General features: G+C 47.8%; 1 protein-coding gene across 1 annotated transcript in view; it reads left to right on the top strand.

Annotated features, from left to right (window-relative positions):
* LOC140694343 (unconventional myosin-XVI-like) overlaps positions 1 to 22,571 on the top strand; it is a 148,212-nt gene that overhangs the window by 59,581 nt on the left and 66,060 nt on the right. The window contains 2 exon segments of the mRNA XM_072957621.1: positions 2,676 to 2,775; positions 19,483 to 19,579. Of these exon segments, the coding sequence (XP_072813722.1) occupies positions 2,676 to 2,775; positions 19,483 to 19,579 (197 nt within the window).

Raw genomic sequence — 22,571 nt, 5'->3', positions numbered from 1 at the left:
TCCAGCAAAGGAAACGGGCTCTCTCACAGTTCTAGAGGCCAGAAATCCAAAACCAGGGTGTCACCAGGGCCACACCCCTCTGAGGCTGGGTGGAACCCTGCCTGGCCTCTTCCCAGCTACAGGTGGTGGCCAGCAATCCATGCACCCGTGTCACTCCAATCTCTGCACCTGCATCTCTCCAGTCTCTGCCTCCCCATGTGTCTCTGTCTGTACGTGGCGTTTCCTCTTCTTATAAGGACACTTGTCCTGCTGGTTTGGGGCCCACCCTAATGACCTCATCTTAACTGCATTACATCTTCCAGGACTCTGTTTCCAAATAAGGTCACACTCACTTATGCTTTGGGGGAGAGACACAGTTCCACGTCATCTCTGTGTGAACTTGGGCAGGTGACTTCACTTCTGTGACGACCAGCTCTCTCACTATCAGAAGAGATCCTCTGGACCCCCTGCATCCTCCAGGAATGATGCAACGTGACCTATGAAAATACCCTTGCCCTCATTCAGTGCTCAGAAGATGTCACCCCATCCTCCACTCCCCCAGCCCAGTCCTCGGCCTTTCATCATTTTATCACACTTTCCCCGTACACAGGCAAGCTAGCAGGTGCAAAGATGGCCCTGTATCCTTGGGAACCTCACACACTCTGAGGACGGATAAGAATTAAACTCATGTTCGTAATGCAGCATCTGACTTGTGTCCTGTCCTGAGAAGCACACCGGGGCAGGACCGAGAGGGGAGAATTACCCGCCAGGTGTCTTGCCTAGGGCCTTGTGGGAAATTTGCTGTGGAGTTGGAAGCTGAAGCTGGGTTTGGATCCCCAGTCCAGTTTCTTTCCAATTCAGACACATTGTGCAGTTATCAGTTACTGCCATTGAACCCCTCTGACGTTACAGTGCATCATCCCGGCTTGCCCAGTGATGCTCCGATGTGAAGAACCAGCATCTCCTTGGGGTGCTCACAACCTTTCAGGTGGTCCCTCCACTGCCCTTGGCACACCTTACTCCTAGTTCTCGTCCACACCCACACTCCATTATACCCTCTTCCTCTGCTCTGTTCTACCCCGGTAATACCCTTTCTCCTCTGCAGCAACCACAGTAGAACCAGTTAAAAAAGAAAACAAAAAAAAAATGCCAACTTACGTGCCTGCTGGGTATAAAACCACATTCTTGCTTTTTATCAAAAAAAAAAATCACTGAACACTTCCATCATCCGCAGATCGTTTCAGACCATTCCGTGTGATCAAAATGACGAACAAGGGTTTTCACAGCCTTGCCTCTGGCACGACAATTTCACGTTCTGCCTCCGGAGCTGACTATTTTACTCCTTCCTGCACCCTGACCTGATAACATGGGCAAAAATCTGTGTATGAGAAGGAAGGGAGGTTGCTGATGCTGGTGTATTTATTTTGTCCAACTCACGGCTGGTGAGATTCTGACAATTCTCAATCCAGGACAGATAACAGAGTGAGTTTTCGGTGGCGATGCTAAAAGGATTTTAGAGAAGGAATGAATGTCTACTGCTGAAAAAGTCAAATGAGTCTATTTTCTCCGTATTTATGGGACATGCCAGACCCACGGTTCCCGCTGCACTGCCCTGTGCTGGGCACCTCATTTCACCACTGCTCTTGTAGAAATGAAGGAGCGGTATGTCCGCGGGGGATGTGCCCGTCCTCCCAGCACCCGGTGGGCAGAGAGTGGAGGCAACACACCTCCTTCCTTAGTGGCCCTTGGGAAACAAAGGACTCGTTTTAGAAGATGCCAGGTTTGCTGCAACAATCTTAGATGAAAAGCTGAGACTTATCCAGAAAATAACAGAAAACTTCGGTGGTTTAATTTTTGGCACTGAGTTCCCAGGGCAGCCCAGAGTGAGGACCATAAACACACAGCGCAACCAGGAGCAGCAACCCAGCGCTTCCTACTTTCTCCTGTCTCTCTCCTCCCCCTCCTCCCCCCCTCCCCCTTCCTCTAACCAACGCAGTTTTGCTTACAGGTTGTGTTAGATGCGCTAAGTGCAAAGGGAAATTTCACAAAGATTTTTTTAATGGATCACATAATTTTGAAAGGCATTTTTTTAGAAACCCAGAAGAAACCTTTGCATAGCCATGAATTTCAGCCAGGGAGTGAAATGTAATTATTCAGAGGAACCTTCCCAAAACTAGAATGTCCTACTGAAAGATTTAAAATACTCAAAATCTACTCTGTAGGGGAGGAGCTACTCTGTCTCCCACCGACACACCCTTGTGGGCGTTTGGGGCACCCCTTTACTGCAGATTCTAACTACGTCTAGACTCACTCTCAAACGCTAATAAAGAAAGTGGGAACATCTTAAAAGGTGTGGTTCAAGAGTATTCTAAAAATTTAAATGAAAACTAATTGGTTTTCCTTCTCATCAGACTTTCTTTCGATAATTTGCATCACTCTGTGGTCACACTAAGCACACATGAAAGGACTGAAAAATACATTGAACTCCCTTTTGTAATCATTTTCCATGTGAAGCCTAAGGGCTGCCTCACAGCTGTCCAATGTGAAACGCACAATGAACGGAGTTTGAGGGGCTCACAGGGCTCGGTCAAAAGGGGAGAGAACTGAAGAGACAGGGTAACAAAGGCATCCTGTTGAAGACAATCATTTTCTTGGCCGATCCAGTCACTGCTTTCCTGTCCCCGCGCTCTCTGCAGGTATAAGCCGGTGGCCGAGACCCTCCCAGGCGCCGAGATGCTGTCCCCCGAGGAGAGATGCCGGCTCGCCCTCCAGCGGTGCAAGTTACAAGGCTGGCAGGTTGGTGACCCCCGAGCTCCTCCCAGAGCAGTTTAGGGTTTTCTGTGTGTGGGCTGAGTCATCGCAGGGAACCAGCAGAGTCTCCCCTGAAAAAACCAGTCGCTGTGATGTGTTTGGCAAGGCGAGGTGCTCATGCACTCCTGGTAACACAGCAGTCCTTCTGATTCGCTGGTCTCAGCAGCAAACACAGGGACCCAGGGGCTCTGTTTAGGGCGGGGGTTCTAAAGCCCTTCCGTTTGCCCCCATCTTAGACCCCCACGATGACACTGAGGCTTTCTGGACTGTCTCAAAGGTAGCAGAGGTCAGAGGAGTCAAGTCAGGGGACCGAGCCTTGGTTTCTTGGCTCTTACGGGAGTTCTCCGAGTTTTCTGTAAGACCCGGGCCTCCCAGGCGCCCCAGGTCCTGTTTGGGCTCCTTTGTCCTGTTTCTCTTTGCCCTGCTTCTCACCCACCGCGCACTGGAAGTGTCACTGCCCCTCCAACCTCAGTCAATGGCCAGAGCTCCCTAACTGTAAATGTCTGACTGCGATCCGTCACCCTTGTGGCTGGTGGGGTCGCCAGGCTTCCAGGAGGACAGAGTCACAGGAGACTGAATAGCGGGGGACGCCTCCCCGGAAACACGAGGGCTCAGTCAGTCCGGACTTGGTTTAATCCCTTAAGAACCTAGAATGCCGGCGTGACCAGTGTGAGGAAGGGGAATTTGAAACGTAAAAGAACCAAGAAGGAAATGTCAGCACAGCCTGGGAAACGGACGACCATCCACGACACGAGAGATCACTGGAAGCTTCGAGCTCTGGAGCATCTGAAAGCACACAGGTGGCGAAGAGCGTGGTGCTCATGGCTTTGGCAAAGCATCACAATTACTAGAAAGCAGACATAAATCTCAGTTTTTTAAAACGTAATAATGAGACGGCATCTACAAGTGAAAAGGCTGGTAACTGACGAGGCCAAAAACAAGTGCCACACTTCAGACGTGACGTCAGCAGGAGGCTCTGAATTACCGATGTGTCTGAAAGTGGTCCAGGGGAGGCAGAGCAGGGGGAGTATCCGGAGTGACACTGACGCCCGCATCCATCTATGACGAGGAACTAAGAACCTAGAATTTTAGCATCGATGAGTCATGGTTTAATTTTCTGTGCCGCCCAGTCTCTGCCTTTATTACCTTTTCCCTTGTTCTTTCCTTTTTTTTTTTAAACTAATAATGGAGCTGAACTTTAAATAGCGGTCTGAAGGAGGGCGCTCACAGTCTGTAACAGTCATGGTTGCACATCCGTGCCAAAGGACTGGATAAAAAAGGAGGAGGAAGGAGGAATCACTAGCAGAGGATGATGTCAGCACACTGCTCTGGAGTCGGTGGCATAGGATGTGGGGTTCTAGAACGCAGTCGTACGACAAGCCGAAGGCAGCTGAAGTCATTTCAACTGAGTCACTGTCGGAACTTTTAAGTCAGTATTCGAAGAGTTGTGGTTCGTGAATATATATAACACTAAGATTTTCTCAGTGCATTTTCTTCTTTAGAAAATACTCACAGACAAGAAAGATTTATCAAACGCTGAGAAAGAAGCTTGAGTTGTCGAGGAAAAGTGAGGGGCTCTGGAACAATTCTTCCACTAAAAGAATGCCTGGCGGTAGCCACAGTGCCTGGCCGCCCGTCAGTCCCCCGACTCACCTGTGCAGGGTGCGGGGTCAGACGTGGGGGGGCTGGGAGGCAAAGCAGTGCACCTCACAGCCTCCATGCCGCCCGCGTGCCTGTGTGCGCGAGGTCCCTTGAAGTTGCAGCTGAGGACGGTGTTACACTGAAACACACATGGGGACTGAAAAAGTGCATCAAAATAAGAATTGGGGAAGAGCTCCCATTTCATTACACTAGTTCATTTTCCCTCCCTTTTTCCCTCCCCAAAGGAGGCAAAAAATACGAGACAAAGTGAAAAAAAAGAAAAGTCTTCATTTTGATGATAGTGTTTGCTTACACGATCGATACTGAGTAGTCAGGAAAACCTGCTTTCTCCAGCTTCTTTCTTCAGCTTCTTCAAGATGAAACCTTTCATGTCCTTTATGCTATAAGACAAATCATTGGCTTCATGGAAATACAGCTTATTCATATTTCATTTTTGTGCTAGTCAGACGGCAAATGAATTTTTAAAAAACCATTTATTTCTGACCCAGAAAAGCCAGACTCCTTTGTTTCAAAAGCAAAGCTACTCTGTGAAATGGGTTGAAAGTTGCAGAAAGAGTTGCCACCCCTCCTGTGGGAGGGTCCTCAGGACAAGGAGGAGATGGGAGCTATGTGAAGCAGGAGCAAGGTCCTGGTGGATGGTCCTCCGACGCGCAGCGTGGTTCTCAGACTGCCAAGAGGCACAACGCACGTTTCTGTGAAGCAGCCAGTGTTCATCCTTTGACTCTGAATGGTTCGCACAAGATGGATTTGAATTCTTTTCCATAGTTTTTAGGAGCCTTGCCAGAACCTACAGAGCTTGGAGTCACCTTTTGCTGTGTGAATCTGCATAGATTGTTAGCTCGAAATTCAGTTCCCTTTCCTAAAAATGGGGTCCGTTCACTGTGGCCCTGACGGGCCTTGGAGATCTCTGGAGGCTGCTTTCTCCCTCCTGGGCGCCGATCAGAGCCAGCACAGGGAGCCTCCGATCGTCAGCGCCAGGGTTCCAGCTCTATCTTCCTTGTTCTTTCACAGGTTATAGCAATTCTGTACGTGGAGGCGAACATTGGGGTTTCCTCCTGCTTCCGATGAGGCTGGGGACCTCCTCCCTCCAGTGCTGTGCACGTGTTTAACGGTCCACGCGAGCTGTCTGTTTATGTGGTCATGGGTTTCAGTCAGTGCGTGAAGCTCTGCAATTTCCAATATCTCATAAATGATGATTCTTTTCATCCTTGGAATCTGTTACAACTATTCAGAGGGTTTTTTTTTTTTTGCTTTATTCAAGTTAAACCTAATGACAACTCCATGTGGAAAAAGCAAGGTGGACAGGTGAGCAGTAATGACCTCATTTCAGGTGTAAGAAAATAGAATCTTAGAGATCAGCCTATCATTGGAAATACGCCGTGTGGCTAACACTTCTCTTTGGTGGGAAGGCCACTGTGCTGAGACTGGACCTCGTCTCCTGCACTGTGTTCTCCCCAACACCTCGCCTCGACCTGCATTCTTTCGCGTGGCTGTCCTTGGAAGTCCTCCCGCGTGGCTGTCCTCGGAAGTCCTTCCACTCAGACTGCAGGGTTTGAAGGGCCGAGGTCATGCATCATGAGCTTTGATCAAAGGCACGGGCAGGCTCCCCCGTGAGCCGGAGCAGATTGCTTCCCGACGCTACTGTCTTGTGTGTTTCTGATGCCCCTGTAGACCGAGGGGAAACCAGCTGGCCGCTTCCCGGCTGGCTGATTCTGGCTGGAATCTTTCCTACTCAGATGGTCAGCCCACCGACCCTTAAAGAGCCGGGGCTCTCAGAGGCTAGGTCCTGACTGCCTCTTGCAAAGAAAAGAAGGTGGAGGAAAGGGAGGAAAGGAAGGAGAGGAGGTGGGATCTAGGGAGGAGATGTTTGACTTTGTTCAGTGTTTACAGTCAGTTCTACTCTGAGAGCCGAGACTTAGGTGCTCCGGGCGTCCAGAGGGAACAGGAGGGGTGGCGATGGCTCACGGTGGAGATGTGCGTCTGGGGGATGCTGGCCCTGGGGTCCCGGCTTGGGTGAAGGCAGGTCAAGAACGGTCACCCTAGACCATTCGGCAGAGCCCCTCCTCGGCTGGCAGCCCCCCCCGCTGGCAGGCCCCCGGCTTTGCCACAGCCGTGCCCCCGCGCTGCCCTCTGCTTGCTCTCACTGCTGACATTGTGCCTCTGACAGAGTTGCCGCCTGTGTCTCCTCCAGCGGTGACAAGCTCATGGCAGGAGGCTGCGTCTGCCCAGTTTCCTGCTCTTTCCCCAGCAGGGGACAGAAAGATGTACAGCAGACGCTCAGCATATGTTTGCCAGGCCAGCAAATCAGTCTTTGTCAATGAAAAACCACCAAGCTACTACATACTTTGTATGGATATGCAGACCTATGTGAACTCTTTTTTATCTGGAGTAAGTCACAAACACCTAACAGTGCTGATACCTGGCGAATGGTGTTCAGATGAGAGTCAAATGGAATTTGAGTTTATATCTGTGTTTAGGAGGTAAATGCATGTGTGCCTTCCTTCTGTAATTAAAAATGACTTCTAAAATATGTAGTAGCCACTACATAAACACAGTTTAAGTGGGATATGGTATAGGGTCAAATTAATTATTTTAAACATTTATGAGGAAACTGTACATCACACTGCCTGAGCTTCCCTGAAGCATTTTGGTTTCCAAAAACAGTTCACCTGTGGTGCATTTCACACCACCGCCCTTACTTCTCAAAGGAATCTGCACACGACTCAAACCAGTAACCACACATTTCGGCAAACTCACTCGTGCCCTCGCTCCCTTTGCCACGTCTCCACTTTGCCGTGAGGTGGTTTCATTTCGAGGCAAAGTGAATAAAGCGTGATGTAGTGATGGCTGGGAAGGCATCCTGCTCGGTGGTGACTTGTTCCTGTTCACAACGAAATGGCACACTTCGAAAATACAGTGGACTAGTCAGAGCTGTGTCCTCATTCCAGGGCAGAATTTAAGTAAGTTGTTCTAAAAGGAATAGCAGGTCCTTGAAACGCTCTGAGTGGACCCTGCATGCCTTCTGGGACTGTGTTCCTTCTCACCAGATGTATTTTTCTTTATGAAACAAAGAGTCTATTAATTACTTCGTTTGTGGGAAAAAAATCCAAGTAGTCTGAAAACAAGTTAAATTAAGCCACTGGTTATTAACCTTCTGCTATTTGGGGCTTTCTGAATTATTCGGGTATTTATTTCTCCAAATAGGTACATTTTTAGTTTAGTCCTGCATTAAGGTACGTTTGAAAATAACCCCTGCAGACTCTGTACATGCTTTTATTGACGTGCAATTGATTTACAACTGCGTTAGTTTCCGGGTGCAGCACAGGGATTTGGTCATATATACATGCATCCTTTTTCCTATTCTTTTCCGTTATAGGTTATTACAAGCTGTTGAATATGGTTCCCTGTGTTCTACAGTAGGACCTTGTTGTTTATCTGTTTGCACAGAGAAGTGTGTATCTGCTCATCGCAGATGCCTAATTTATCCCTCCCCACTTTCCCTTTGGTGACCACACATTTAATAAGCTTTTTCTGCCCTGATTTCCCCTAAGCCATGGAACAGTGACTGGCAGGCATTTAGGCCCGTGTGGAACATGCTTGTTTTGCAATGTTATGTCATTTATGTGAAGGGAAAGCTTTTGAAACTAATTCTAAGTGGAAAAGTAAATGGTAGAATCTGATTTTCACACGTTTTATAAGAATCAGCTGGCTATAGGAGGATTTCTTCTGTGGAGTTATTCGAATGCTATATTCACGGTAGAGCCATCTGGAGGGCTGACGAGCAGAGAAACAAATCTGCCGGAGCCGGTTCCCGCGACGGTGCCCGGGGACCGCTCCCGCCCCGGCACCGGCCAGCCAGGGAGGAGCCAGGGCTGCAGGGCGGGCGGCCCCACCCAGCAAGGCTTTCACAGCAGAACGGTTCACTGTCTTTCCAGACAGGTTTCTAGAACTGTAGGGGTGGAGGCAGCTTTGTGGACAAAGAAGAGTGTCCTTGGGCCCTCGAAGCAGGTGTTCATGACCCCTGTTCCAGGACCTCCTGGAAGGAGAAGTTTAGATGATAACCTTAGCAAGAGTCACGTATCCTTTAACACTGCAAGGATGGGGAGTCAGATGCAGGAAGGCTTCCGGTGACTCATCCAGGATGCTACAGGCAGGAAGTGAGAAATGAAATTAGAACTTTAACTGTATCTCAGCTACCCACGGGATAGGGGTATGATGCTGAGTACTGTGTGTGTGTGTATGTGAGAGAGAGAGAGAGAGAGAGAGAGAGAGAAAGGGAGACAGACTCTGAGAGAGATAACCAAAGACAAAGTCCAAATTTAATGAAATTTATTTTTCCTGTTTGTGTTTATTCATTCACAAAAAGTAATTGCAATAATTATTTTCTTTATCATCCTCCTCTAATGTCATTTTCAATTCGATTTCGTTGCTGGTCTTTGAAGGATTCACTCCTCCAGTGCAGAGAATTGCAAGATTAAGATTTTACCATAACATTAAATAAAATCAGTTGGATGAAGGATTTATTATTTCATTAATCTAAAATAGTCCAGTAGGGAAAAGATAATAAAAGTAAGAGCAAGAAACTGTTAAAGTTTGAAGCACCCGCCACCTTCTGTACATTTTCCAGGACAAGACAATTGTATTAGGGCCGTTGGTGCTTATTAGTACAATAAATTAATGGTTTATAGGCTTTGTTTTATTACTCAAGGAGCACTTCGTAAATCAACTGGAAGGTGCAAGCTAGAAAAGAGTCTGTGAAATTACTCCTTTTCTCATACTCCTCCTCTTTCTCTGGCATTATTAATGTTGAAAATAATAAAAATTAGCAATCTGAGAGTATCTCTTGGTACTGTGGGCATGATATCCAGGAATTGCTATATATATACTTATATTTATTTCCTTTTTTCTCTTGTACTAAAGACATATATACACACAGATGTATGAATATAACTTTGTACTAAAAGCACTCCATCTTCATAAGAAACTTGAAAAATAGAGAAAATTAAAGAAGAAAATATAGATCACCCATAATTGAACTACCTAGAGACAGTAGTACTCCAAATGCTCACTCAGTTTTTAAAAAGAACATTTCAGATGTTTGATTCTTGGAAAGCGTGTCTCTTTCCCTTTCACCATGAATTTTATTGAGGATTCTTGGAAAGCGTGTCTCTTTCCCTTTCACCATGAATTTTATTGAGGACAAACAGGACTTCTCTTTTTTCCTTATATATTGTCACACATGTGTGTGTGTTTCACTCTTACTTCCCCTGGGTCTGGGTCATAATAGACACTCAACCAGTGTTTGTTGAATGAATGAATGAACTGACTTCCCACCTGTTACCACACGTTCCTTAGGGACCCACAGTCAAGTCCTGCTGATATGTGTGATGGTTTCTTTTTTAAAGCAATTTTGTGTTTTCCCTCTCAGCTTCATTGAACAAAAGGCCGAGTGTAATATGGCACTCAACAATTGTGATGTGAAAACTGCCTACTCTTAATCCAATTTTCATGCCTTAGAAATCAGTCTGCCTTCCTCCGATTCCAGGTCTGTTGATTGAGCAAGTCAGTAAACGTGTGTTGAGCCCCGTTTTTGTCCTGAAGTCACACGAGGCAGTTGTAAGGGGACGGTAAGGAAGAACGCTGTGTCCCCCAGCACAGGCCTTAGGTCTAGTCAGGGGGTGGGGGTGGGGGGGCCATAAGTAGTAAACGGATAGTTACAGGTTAGGTTCCTGTAATCCCTCACCTGGAGGGGACCACTGCAGACCCCGTGATGGCCAATCACAGTGTCCCTAGTTCAGGTGGCAGTGATCATAACGGGTGTCTCCAAACCCGACAGGCTCTGGCTGAGCTCTGAGGGCAAGAAGGAGCCAGTGACATGATGGGGCAGGATGCAGGATTGGGGTGGGAGCAGGGAGTGCCAGACCCAAGGGGGAGGCTGCCCGGGAGAGCTGAGGGGGGCAGGATGGTGGAGCCCTGGGCTCCGGTGAGAAGGGGAGAGAGGACGCCGTAGGGCAGTGTTCTTCGACCTTTGTCATCTCACCGTCACCCTCCTCCACCCAGAGAGAGAAATAAGTCAGAGAATACTCCTGGGAGACAAAAAGATTCTTAGCTGTCACAGTGGCTGGTGGCCCTTCAGTGAACAGCCTTCCTGGACAACCTGGCCTCTCAACAGCCACTGGGGGGGTGGCGGCCACGTCCGGGCCGAATCCAGCTCCACCTCTTGTTCGCCGTCTAGTCTTCGTGTGCTCACTCAGCAAGCCCTCACAGTCATGTGCCACGAACCCTGTTGCTAAGGGGCTTTTTGCGCATCAGGAACCAACTTCACCCTCTGGGCAGAGTCTCCCGGCTGAGATGGGTTCTCAGAGGGACGCAGGGGCCAGAGCCCGCGGGACGTGTGCAAGCAAAGCGCAGTGTTCTACTTCAAGTTCAACCTGAAGCCATCAGTAGGGCGGCAGGAGGGTGTCAGCGTGATCTGATTTATGCTTGAAACATGAAAAAATGCACTGTTGGAACACAAGACCAGAGCCGGGAAGCCAGGCAGCGAACCTCACGGAGGAGTAGCCCAGGTGAGGGGGCGCAGCGTGGGCAGGGCAGGGGCCGCTGGGGCCGCTGGGGGTGGCCGGGACCCTCCAGCTCGGCCCGTCGGGTGGCTCGCCCGCTGGCTGAGACCGGGCCGTGCTCCGGCCCCCCCTCACGAGAGCGAGCCTGGCGGCCAGGGGCGCGCGGGACGCTCGGGGCTGGGAGGGGCCCGGCCCCCGGGGAGGAGAGCGCGCGAGCCGGTTCGGCCGGATTACGGGGCGCGGCGCACAGCAGCCGCGGACACGCCACGGAGCAAACGTTTGGGGAATTAGGAAAGCGAGGTTTTTTAAAAAATATCTACACGCACTCTTAAGGATGAGCCATGTAAGACCAGACGCCCGGGCGAAGGGCCGGGAGCCTTCCCCTTCCCGGGGCAGCAGGCGCCGAGGGCTGCGCGCCCCCAGCGCGCCCCCAGCCCGGCGGGCGCGGCGCCGCCTCTGCTGCTGCTCACGCGTCACACACGCTCCGTGCAGCAGGTGACCGTCGTCCGCACCACTGAGGCCGTTTTGTTAGAAAGACAGACTGAAGGTGCTTCGTGCTCACCCCTGCGGCGTCCTCTGAGCTTTCGGGGCCAAGCGGCCTCCTTAGGGTTTGGCTTTGGCTGCTTCTCACAGTGGGTCACTCTGGGAGGAGGACAGGGGCTTTCTCTTTTAAGCGTTCTTGACCACACTGATACGATTCCCGTAATAAAGTGACACGCAGGCGCCCATAGTGAGTAATTCACTGCTACGCTCAAAATAGTAGTTTCATTCCTCAGTGCTTGCTGTACAGGTCAGACCACTCTAGGTGAGAGTAATTAATTTTTCTTAACCTGTAATTATATGTAATTCGAACCAAACCACCTCCTTCAAATACCAGAAGATACAGCGCTCTGCTAGATGCGTGTGGCTGTAATTATCTTTTCTGTGCTGAAGCTAAACTTCAAGAATAGTCTATTTATAACAAAGAGAAAAGAACTGTGTTTTAGTCCAAATGTATCATTTGAGGATGTTTAAAAGTACATTCAGAGCCAGACTGAACATTAGAACATTTCTACCATGAAAATGCAAAATACCAAAATATTAGTAATAAACAGAAATAGGCAAAATTGTGGTCTTCTGTGGAAACTTCAGGAATCAAGGATGCAAATGGGGGAAATATGTGAATTAAACCTGGGAAAGATCGATTTTAGTTAAAATGGTTGTTTTACTGAGATTCCTGAAAGGATAGACCATGTTCTATTCATCCTCGTGGTCCTAGAGCTTGGCACAGTGGCTGGTATTAGGAAGGCCCTTGGCAAATGTTTGATTTATGAATGGAGGGATGGAGGGATAGAGGAGTGGATAGATGGGTGGATGGAGAGATGGAAGGATGGAGGGGTGGATGGGCGGATGGATGGATGGATGGATGGTTGGTTGGATGGATAGATGTAAGGATGGACAGATGGATGGGTGGATGAATGCATGGAGGGAGCGATGAAGGGATGAATGGGTGGATGGATGGACAGAAGGATGGATGGGTGGATGGATGGAGGGAGGGAGGGATGGAAGGATGGATGGATGGGTAGATGGATGGTTGGATGGATAGATGTAAGGATGGACAGATGGATGGGTGGATGAATGCATGGAGGGAGTGATGAAGGGATGGATGGGTGGGTGGATGGACAGAAGGATGGATGGGTGGATGGATGGAGGGAGGGAGGGATGGATGGAGGAATAGATGAATGAATGGAGGGAGGGATGGAAAGATGGATGGAGGAAGGGATGGAGGGATGAATGGATAGAAGGATGATGGTTGGATAGGTGGGTGGAGGGATGGATGGAAGAGTGGATGGAGGGAGGGATGGAGAGATGGATGGAGGGAGGGTCAGATGGTGGATGGATGAAGGGATGAATGGATAGATGATAAGTGAATAAATGAATAGGACAGACAGATAGTAAGGTAGGTAGTTGAATTAATGTGAAGCCAGAAAGCCAGGAAGGAGATGAGATACAATGCATGTAAGCACTATGTGAAATGACGAGGCAGCAGGAATGTGTGAAGGACGGCTCACAGAGAGCATGTGGACATGCTGGGGTTTGGGGGGCTGTTTCTGTTTGGAAGGGATTACCTGGGAGGTACGGAAAGTATGTTGCATGATGAAAGCAGAATGAACTGTGCTTTAAAGGAGCACAGTGACATCTCAGATCAGCAGGAAGGAAAACAAGTCTGATGGGAGAGTGACACAGACATCAAAACACATGAAAGTGTGTGTTGTTCTTATCATTGTAAATAAAGCTATTTTAGAAACCGAACAGACTGACACTGGCAGGGCACTTTAAGAGGTACCGGGGCATCTTGTCTGAAATTCTAACACTGCAGTGAAAGAAGCTGAATACTTTTAATGCAGTTATGACATTATGCATCTTGGCTTTAAACAGGACATATCTATTTGAATAGTGCTGATGTTTTTAGAACAAGGGAGATTAAACTTTTTAAAGACTAATTTTTTTATCTGTAATAACAAAGAGAAAGCATGTTGCAGGAAAAATATAAGCATTCCCCATAAACCGTTTCTCATTGAAATATAATTAATAAAGTATCATGAATGAAATCCGTGCAGTAACTAGAGACCCAGACACAAAGCAGGACAGCTGACAACAGTGGCGGCCGCGGCGGCGTCATCAGTGAGAGCTCTGTGCGTCAGGAGCTGTGGGCCCGGGACCCTGCCTGCACAGGTCTCACTCGGGTTGTCTGCTCTCAGGGAGGAGGGGGGGTTGGAATAAGGATCAATGGCACCTCTTTTAGAGGAGTAAAAAGTGTTAGGTCTTCCGAGGTGAGGAAAGAGCATATTATGGAGGGCTGTGGACACTAAACTCAAAAGTATGCTTTTGAGCTTACAGGCAGTACAGAATCAGTGAAGGTTTCTGGAACATTGATAAATTGGAGACTGTATGCAAGGTGAGTCAGCGAGCAGGTAAAGAATTAGAGGACGCGGTAAGCTCTAGATTTGGGTTTGCAATGATCCTACACCAGACTGTGATGGCACCAGAAATACGGAATTTAACATCTCTGTTTCTTGAACAGCACTGGGTGCGTTTCTATAAAATGAATGAATCCATATAGTTTCAATAGATTTAACTTTTTAAAGATTTAAGTCTTTGAAATAAATTAAAACTCACATATCTGAGTTCACATTACAGCTAGTGTCCACTCAAATCGCTTTCTTTGAAATTCCGCTTCCCCCATTTTATCATTCCGTCTGCTTTCCTTCACATATTAAGATTGCCAATTATGACCTTTATATTTTTCCAACATTATCCTAGCCTACAGGTATTTCACAGTCAAGCTGAACATTCAGACAGGTGGACCAATAATGACAAAACCAGGAATTCGGTGGTATTCTGGAGATATCTCACGGTCTATTAGTGACATAGATAAGCTGTTTTAATGAATTTAATTTACAAGATACACGCTAGACTGAGAGCTCGTGAAGCCATCTGTGTTTTGAAGGATGAACAGGAGCTTATCTAGTAGATGATTTAGAGAAAGGTACGAAGGAAAAATAAATAGTCTATATTAGGCTGGAGGTGGGAAAAGCAAGTTCCCATTTTGGAACAGTAAGAAATATGATTCAGTTTGAGAACAGATAAACTGGAATGTACTGAAGAAGGCTCGTGCGATAGGAAGTCTAGTAACATTTCAAAAGAATCTGAGCATTATCCTGAAAATCATGACCTGCTATTAAATAATTTTAAGCATGAAAGTAACATAATGAGATTGATGTTCAGAAAGATCACTCTGAAGGTAATTTTGCCCACGATCCCCCAAACAGCAAGGGGTGGTCACGTGGTGGGTGTCCCTGAAAAGGTGAGGCCAGTGATGCGCACCCCCTGCCCTGGAAACAGGAAGTGTGGGTCCCTGCCCTCCTCCTTTGTCTGCATCTCCGTGATCGGAAGCAATCGGTGAGGAGTTGGAGGCGGAGGACCCCCAGGTGCCCTCGCTGCCTCTCCAGTTCAGCCTCCAGGCCACCCCGCCCCATGGCAATGGTCCAGCCAGCCCTTGTTTGTGCTCCCACAGCCTACACCTCTTAAGAAAATATCCCCGAAAACTGGAAAACGGGAACTGAAACTTACGAAGTCATCCATGACAGTTTTGCTTAATCTTTTAAAATCTGTCACTTCAAAAAGAAAAAGAAAACTGATTGTTTTCGAATAAAAATGGCGCTGACTCTAATTCACAGATGGTTTACTTTCACAGGAGTCAGGATGACATTCAGGTTTTAATCTCAGATAGGAACGCTGCGTTGGGGAGGGCACGGGGAGGGAGGACGGGTCAGCCTCTCCTTGTCTGGCTGTGAGAACGTGTGTTTGTAAGAGAACACAACCCAGATCAAGACTGTTGGTGATCTGAACGTCTGGTCTCAGGCAGGCGAGCCTTAATTGTTGGATTTGATTCACGGCACTGACTACAGAGTAACTGTACGTGAATTCATTACATACACAAAATCAGACCCTTAGCCAGTGTCACTAACAGACAATGTAAATCCCTGGAAAGTTAGAATCCATGTGATCTTGTCCGGGTTTTCCTGGTGAAGATAGGTTCCTAGGTTTATGTCCCACTAATCTTTAGCGTCGGTGAGAGCAGGGGACTAAAATGTATTACTCAGAATGGTTTCTGAGGAAGGAATCTGAAATACTACTGAGTGGCTACTTTCATTCTTCAAGGACAGAAGAAGTGTCGACGACAGCCATGGCATCTCTAAAAGGCCGGCAAAGCCAAACAAGTGCTCAGATTTCTAGTGAGCATCTCCAAATACAGGTCATCTGCCAAGAAGTCAAACGGTAAACAGTAAAAATTAAAAACGAATGAATGAATGGATGAGCGAGCCTGCTGGAAACTGTGAAGTCCACCCGAGTAGCTGAGTGAAGAGTCTGTTAAAACCCCCTGGCTGTGAATGCGGGCACCGCACCCGGCCGCTGCCTCGAAGTCTGCAGCTGTGTCTCCGCAGGACACTTGCAGCGTGGATTCAGCGTTCCCCCCCACCCCCACCGACTCAGAAGCCCAGAAGCCCCCCTCACTTACAAAGCCCTTGGTTTTACTGCGGGAGGGAGAATTTTCATGGGCATAACGACCCCAGAAAGTCGCCTTTTTCCTCCCTCGGAGTCTGGCCTGACTCACAGATCGCGTGTGAAACACTCAGACCCCTCTTAACTGCCACTGTCGGCTACTATGAAATCCCTAATGTTTGGGGAGAAAAACCCATTTTCATCCATATTTACTCCCCTTCCGAGTGAGCGGCCATCTGTAAACTGAAAACTGGCTGTTCCCTGAAAATACTCTATTACAGGGCTTCTCTTTCACTCATTCTCCTCGTGTGAGTGCAGGGGAGGGTCGGCTGAGTCATCGCTCCCCAGCCTCCTGTCCTATGGTTCTTTCTCTCCTTCCTCCCATCTCTTGGTCTATGGCCTGTCGACTTCCATGACTCACCCCCAGCTCGCTGAATGACCTCAGGGTCTGGCTTCTGCCTTCATTGTCCATCGCACCGTATTTCCCTCCTTGACGACATGATCATCTGTCGCTATGACTCATCTCATACCAGGACTTCGCAATTCCTCATCACCTGTTTCTAATCTGAATCCACCTTCCCCGCAGTCCTACCACTTACGAAGTTCCAGAATATGTCCTCATAATCTTCAGGAGATACAAATATATATGTGTAATGGCAAATGCACGGCATGGCACAATAAGAGAAATAAAGAATCGTTTACAGTGTGCTCTGGAGATACAAATGAAGGTCATCCAGACCCGTCTGGAGGCAGAGGAATGGGTATCAAAGCTGCACTCCTGGAAGTGGGTGAAGGGTTGACAGCAGTCAGCTAACGGATTAGCGACAGCCGTAGACTCTTCCAAACCTAAGTCGTTCGTTGCGTTACAGTGTCCCGCCCCATAAGGCCAAGCCCAGCAGCCCATTCTCCAGCCACATTTCAGCAGGAACTTTATAAATTTCAAATACAATTTCAAAATTATTTTTATTAAATGTAGACAGGATCCTCTTTAAATCTTCCAGTGTGTACATGTTGTTCGCAGGAAAATCCCCACGTTTCCAGGATTATTCTTCACGATGTGGCCCCTACTCGGACCTGCAGTCTCTTCCCCCGTCGCTCTGCACACGGCTGTGCATCAGGCGACTTTGTTGTTTTCTGCTTCTTGCCTAGTTTTTCTGTCCCACGTTTATCTCCCCCCAACCCTGGAAAATTCCTGTTTGTCCTTCAAGACTAACCAGCTTAGACAGTGTGCATCTCAGTGAGTTCTGGCCCATCCTGGTGAGCACTCCCTCTCCGAGGGCCCGTGGGCGTGGCTCTGGCATCACCCCGAGCATGCGCTCTTGCTGGGTCTGCTCACTGCTGACCCTCCCCAGTAAACGAGGAGCCATTTGAGAGGGAGGACCTCTTCCGTATCCCCAGATCTAGCACAACTCTCAAGGTAAACTCACTTTGGGTTTTGGATGGTTGTTAGAAACGCCACTAGAAGAGATCTTAGTCATCCCGTCCCGCAGTCTTCCTGCCAAGGGTCTCTGTTGAATGAAGAGGGTAGAATTAGAACCCAGTTCTCCTGTCTCCATGCCGGTGGTCTCGTCCCCGGGGTGTGCCCTGCCCTGTATCAGCTCTCCCAGTGGTCACTGCTGATTCTCCTCATCCTGTAGCTTTGGTGCCCAAAAGTCTTCTGGAGTTTCATTTTGGAACCCAGGTTTGCATGAATTTCGCTTTTGGGATTCGGGTTCCTGCAGTGAGTCGACAATGAACAGAAAGATGACACGCTGCCTCCTCCCAGCGCCTGTCTCAGATCTGCTCCGCGGTGCACGCAGACAGGACCAACTGTTCTTCCTGTTGGCTGCCAAAGGAAGTCAGCAGATGGGAAGGAAAAAGAAATGAATTGTGGAAAATAACTAGGAAGAGAGAATGGCAATACAATGGGGGAAAAGCAACAGTTCACTGTGGCCGCCCACTCCAAAGACTATCTCGGATTTCAACTGACTGAAAGAAAAGGAAATGAAGGAGCACGTGTGGTCAGCCAGCCCCCAAACAGGAGAGCGGTCGAGAGCGCGCTCAGTCCATCCAGCCAACCAGCCTGGCTGCCAGGACACACAGTTCCGATCTCATGCAAAAGTGTGTTTCAGTAAGACAGCAGATCATGGCTATGGGGAGAACTAGACGGAAGGGTGAGGCGTGACGAGCTGTGTTTGGAGTAAACTCAGTTTCCCTGCAAAGAGCCTCACAGACCATCTCTGGCCAAGCACTCTGAAGGCAAGTCTGACCGATGGGCCCTCCTGGCACCTCACGGTGAGCGTCCGGGCCCACTTTACATGTCCCTGTGATGCTGACGCAGGCTGTGGCATGGCTCTGTCCTGGGGACACGTGCTAGTCTTCCTCTGCTTTTCAGGATGTTTGTCTCGAGCGCCGAGGGGGGGACTGTGAATGCACCACGAGCTTTGCCCGGACAGTGTCTGCTCCTCAGCTAACAGAACCTCGCCTCTGACTTCCATGGTGTCCCTCGGTCACAGTCCCAGCTCTCCTGCAGTTACTTGCATCTGCAACCCCCCCCAAAGGCTGTGAGCATCATTGCGAAGGGCGTGCCTCACGCCTGCTGCGGTCCTATGAATTCCTGGAAAATGCACGTGACGCACAAGAAACCTATTTTCACGATGCACAGATGTGGCTTGCTGTCACATGTTTTTGAGAATTTTCTTTGGCAGCTGTCCTTATCAATAACACGTTTGGACAGGCTTACCTAGATGCGGAGCTTTTAGTAAAAAGTGATTTGGTACACGCTGAAATTCCCTTTTTAAAATCCTACATGAGAATATTCATCGTACAGCCCCCGGGTACGCAGGCATTTGGGGGCCGACTGCTCAGGGGCGACTGTTGAGACTTTCCACTTCTATGCTGAGCTTCTGTAGTTGCAGTTGCGTAAGCTTCTAATGTATAATATACATGGTGTAGTGGAAAACACAACTGCAACGATTCCGTGTGTCAGCTTTAAGTTGTGTTGGTTTTGGTTTTGGTCTTTTTGTGTGTTCGCGTTTCCTTTTCATAGTCTCAGCCTCCCTGCTTTGAGTCAAAGAAAGAAAGGGATTGTGAAAGGCAAGACGGGGTTTAGCCCTGGAGTTTGGGAATTCACTCACAGGAACGGTTGACTCTTCCCACAAAGGGTCAGGGCCAGTGTTTGTCTCTTGCACCACACAGTACAACCACAACTGCAGTGTCTGGGTATTTGCAACCATTAGTGACCATGTGCGCACAGCAAACATACTTATTAGAACAAACCCTTTGGGATTTTAACTAAATGTAATCGTGTTAAAAAAATAAGGATGATGTACTGGAATTAATTTTGTTAGGTTTGTTTCTTCTAATCTTCTTCTGGAAGATTCTCTTGCCTGATTATGTCCCCATCTTCGTGCTGTTAAATGTTTTCCTGCTGTTTGCATTGTAGATCGGAGTTCGCAAAGTGTTTCTGAAACACTGGCATGCCAACCAGCTAAATGACTTGTGCCTGCAGCTGCAGAGAAAAGTTATCACCTGCCAGAAAGGTAACAACTCCACGCTAACGCTTCTGAACTTTGTTAAGGTGTGAAATACAAAATCATTTAGTGCACCCCCGAGTTTAAATGCTCGTGATGCCTGCGTTATAGTGGACCCTGACCCAGCACTGTGTCCATCCGTCCCTAACCCTGGGGTTAGCTAGGGTTAGCTAGGGTTGGAGTTAGGGTTAAGGTTAGGGCTAGACACTACGTTCAGGCAAATAAATAGATTTAGGAATTTAGGGAGCTTTATGGCTAAGTTTGCTATTTGCCTCTCTAAATCAGTGTGCAGGGTCGGCTCCTGCTTTGTTTGGTGGTCATTCCGTCTGCAATTCTGTATCAAATTTTCACCTAAGTCATGATTTGGAAGAGGGGATACACATATCTTTTAATTTATGCATCCCTCACCTTGAAAATATTCATGCCTGTTGATCCTTCAAGAAGCACAGGACAAGAAGAGTGTGCCTTTCAACCCACAGTGACGAAAAAACCAAAACCAACCAACAGCAAAACCACGTGGCCCTCAGGTGCTGCTGTAGAGCCGGCTCCCGGGTCCGCTCAAGTTGGAGGACTGCCACCCCAAGCAGCCAGACCTCCTTGCTGTCATTCTGCTGTGCCTTGGGAAAATCCTTGCCTTCGTTTTTCCTTCGTGAAGGGGTGATAATGTTTGGGCTGTTATCTTTGATAGCAGACAGTATCTATTTCGTTTTAACTTTGAGGACGTCCATGTAGAATTTTTTTTTATTGAAACCCAAGTGACCATCGAAAATGGGTACATTTTAAAAATCATAACTGTGCTCAGGCTGCAAGGGGGACCGCTCACAAGGCCAGCGCTCGGCCCCTCGGCCACGGGGTCAGCTGAGAGATCCACCGGACCCTGCGTCACACGCACACAGGGCGGGTGTCAGATTTCCCTGGAAATCCTCCTGCGTGAAGGATGTGTATGTGCCCTGTCTTCCCTCGGGGTGCCCACCAGAGATTTCTCTCGTAGTGGGTTACAAATATTAAATTGCTGTGCCCTACGGACCTGAATGACAGGAAGTGAGCAGGCCTCTGGTTCCATCTTCACCTCTAATGATAAAAATCGAGAATGCTTTTTGAAAAAAAGGCATCAAGATAAAAACCGTAACTTACCATTGCATCAATGAAATAATGGCTATCAAAGCATTTTTTTTTTAAATTACAGGCTCTTCAATGCAAAGCGTTAATTATTGATTTTTATTTTTACATTTCTTGGAGCCGTTGCTTCAGTACTTGGGGCTAGTATGAAATTTCCTCAGAATTTATATCATCTGGAGTCATTTCCAGTTTTTCTAGAGTTTTCATTTTTTCTTTGTAAATATTGGGTGGAAGACAGCTGTAACTTTCCATCTTAAATTTAATCATTTCAACTTCAAATTATTCCTAACAGAAGTTCCCCTCTGACTGTAACGCATTCACTCCATCCTCCGTGAAATTGTCAGAAAGAACAAGTATCAATTATCTATTTGTGGCAAATGTATCTGTATTATCTCTTATAAAAGATACCACCTTTTAGCAACTGGTATAACAACTTTAAAGGCTTTTTGATGACTGGGAGCATGAAGTGTGGGAAAACCAAGTCAGACGCAGGACAGTGGATTCCTGGGTAAACATGGAGCCAGTGAAGGTCTGGCTGTAGTTGGAAGTCAGAAGCCTGGCGGGTCCATGTTAATCTTCCCTTTATTCCAAGAGATTAAACGTCTTGAATGTACCCTCACTCTCATTTTCCGAAAGTCAGTGTCTCAGTTTGTCTTTTTAATGTAACAAGAATGAGCAAGTGAGCAGGCCAATTTGAGTTCTCTCCCTCGGTGTGCCTGTCACCTGGTTAACACTTCTGCATTTTATTCCGCATTTTATATTCCTGAAAGTCTGATGGTACCTTTTACTGTTTAATTATTTTCTCTTTTAGATTAGTTCAGCACGGCTGTTTTCACAGTTGATACAACCACATTTCGAAGGAACTAAACATTTAGTATTGCCGTCTGAAGAAAAAAAAAAAGCCTTCTGCGTTTTAGATGTCTGCTTATTATTTGCCTCTGAAGACAAAAGTATAGAAAGTTGTATCCAACTTTCCACATCCCGCTCAAGGAAAGGCGTCTGAATATCCTAGACATGCAGATACGTGCACAGTTGCCGTCCTGTAGCCAGGGAATATTTGAAAGCACTTAACGTTTTACAGGGATGTCCCCTCCAGATGTGAATGAAGTGTCTTTGCTACATGTGTTGGTTTTCCCTGCAGCTATAGCTCTTCCCTTAATCCAAACAACTCCTTCCACCGTTAGAAACTTAGAAGGGATGCGTCCTAGCATCAAGTGGCCCGAACTGGAATTCCTCGCCCTGCACCTGTCACGGCATCCCTGAGCAGGGGCCATCCTGCTTCTTGAGTGTGCCCAGGGGCTGAGAGCTGACTCTCTTTCCCAGGAGATGCTTGATGCATTTACAACCTGTGCTCACTGTTAGAAAGTTCTTCCTCATACTGATCCCAAATGTGCTCCCCTGCGACCTCCCTGTTGAGCTCTGCTCCCTGAAAGCTACAGACTGCAGCTACATGGCTGGTCAGCAGAGTCTGGTCTCATAAGGACAGAAATTTGAATCCACCTCTAGCCTCTGCCGGTTGTGTTCACCTGGAGTTGTTTTCTTAGCCTCACTAAGCTTCTCTTCCTTTGGGCACAAAATGGAGACACCGGAACGTTAATGATCATTGAGTTTGTGCCCAACAAGATGGACTAGAGTTCACGGCAGTGTCTTTAAGCGGTGGGCGTGATTTTAATTTTCAAGTCTTACATCTGTTACTGACATATCAGTGCTTTCAGAGTGTCTTCATTCACCTGTTTCCCCCAGTTCGTGCATGACCTTCTGGCCCTGCTTCCCCGGAAAGCAGGAAGGATGCCCCGTATTTCTACACAATGTCTTCCTGGAGTCGTAAAGGCAGTGTTAGTCTTTCTAGGAGTTGAGTCACAGTCTTTTTTTAATTGAAGTA

The sequence above is a fragment of the Vicugna pacos genome, unplaced genomic scaffold, assembly GCF_048564905.1.
Source record: "Vicugna pacos unplaced genomic scaffold, VicPac4 scaffold_21, whole genome shotgun sequence".
NCBI classification, from domain to species: Eukaryota; Metazoa; Chordata; class Mammalia; order Artiodactyla; family Camelidae; genus Vicugna; species Vicugna pacos.
The sequence above is the reverse complement of the archived record's forward strand: the minus strand, read 5'-3'. Positions and strand labels throughout refer to the sequence as shown.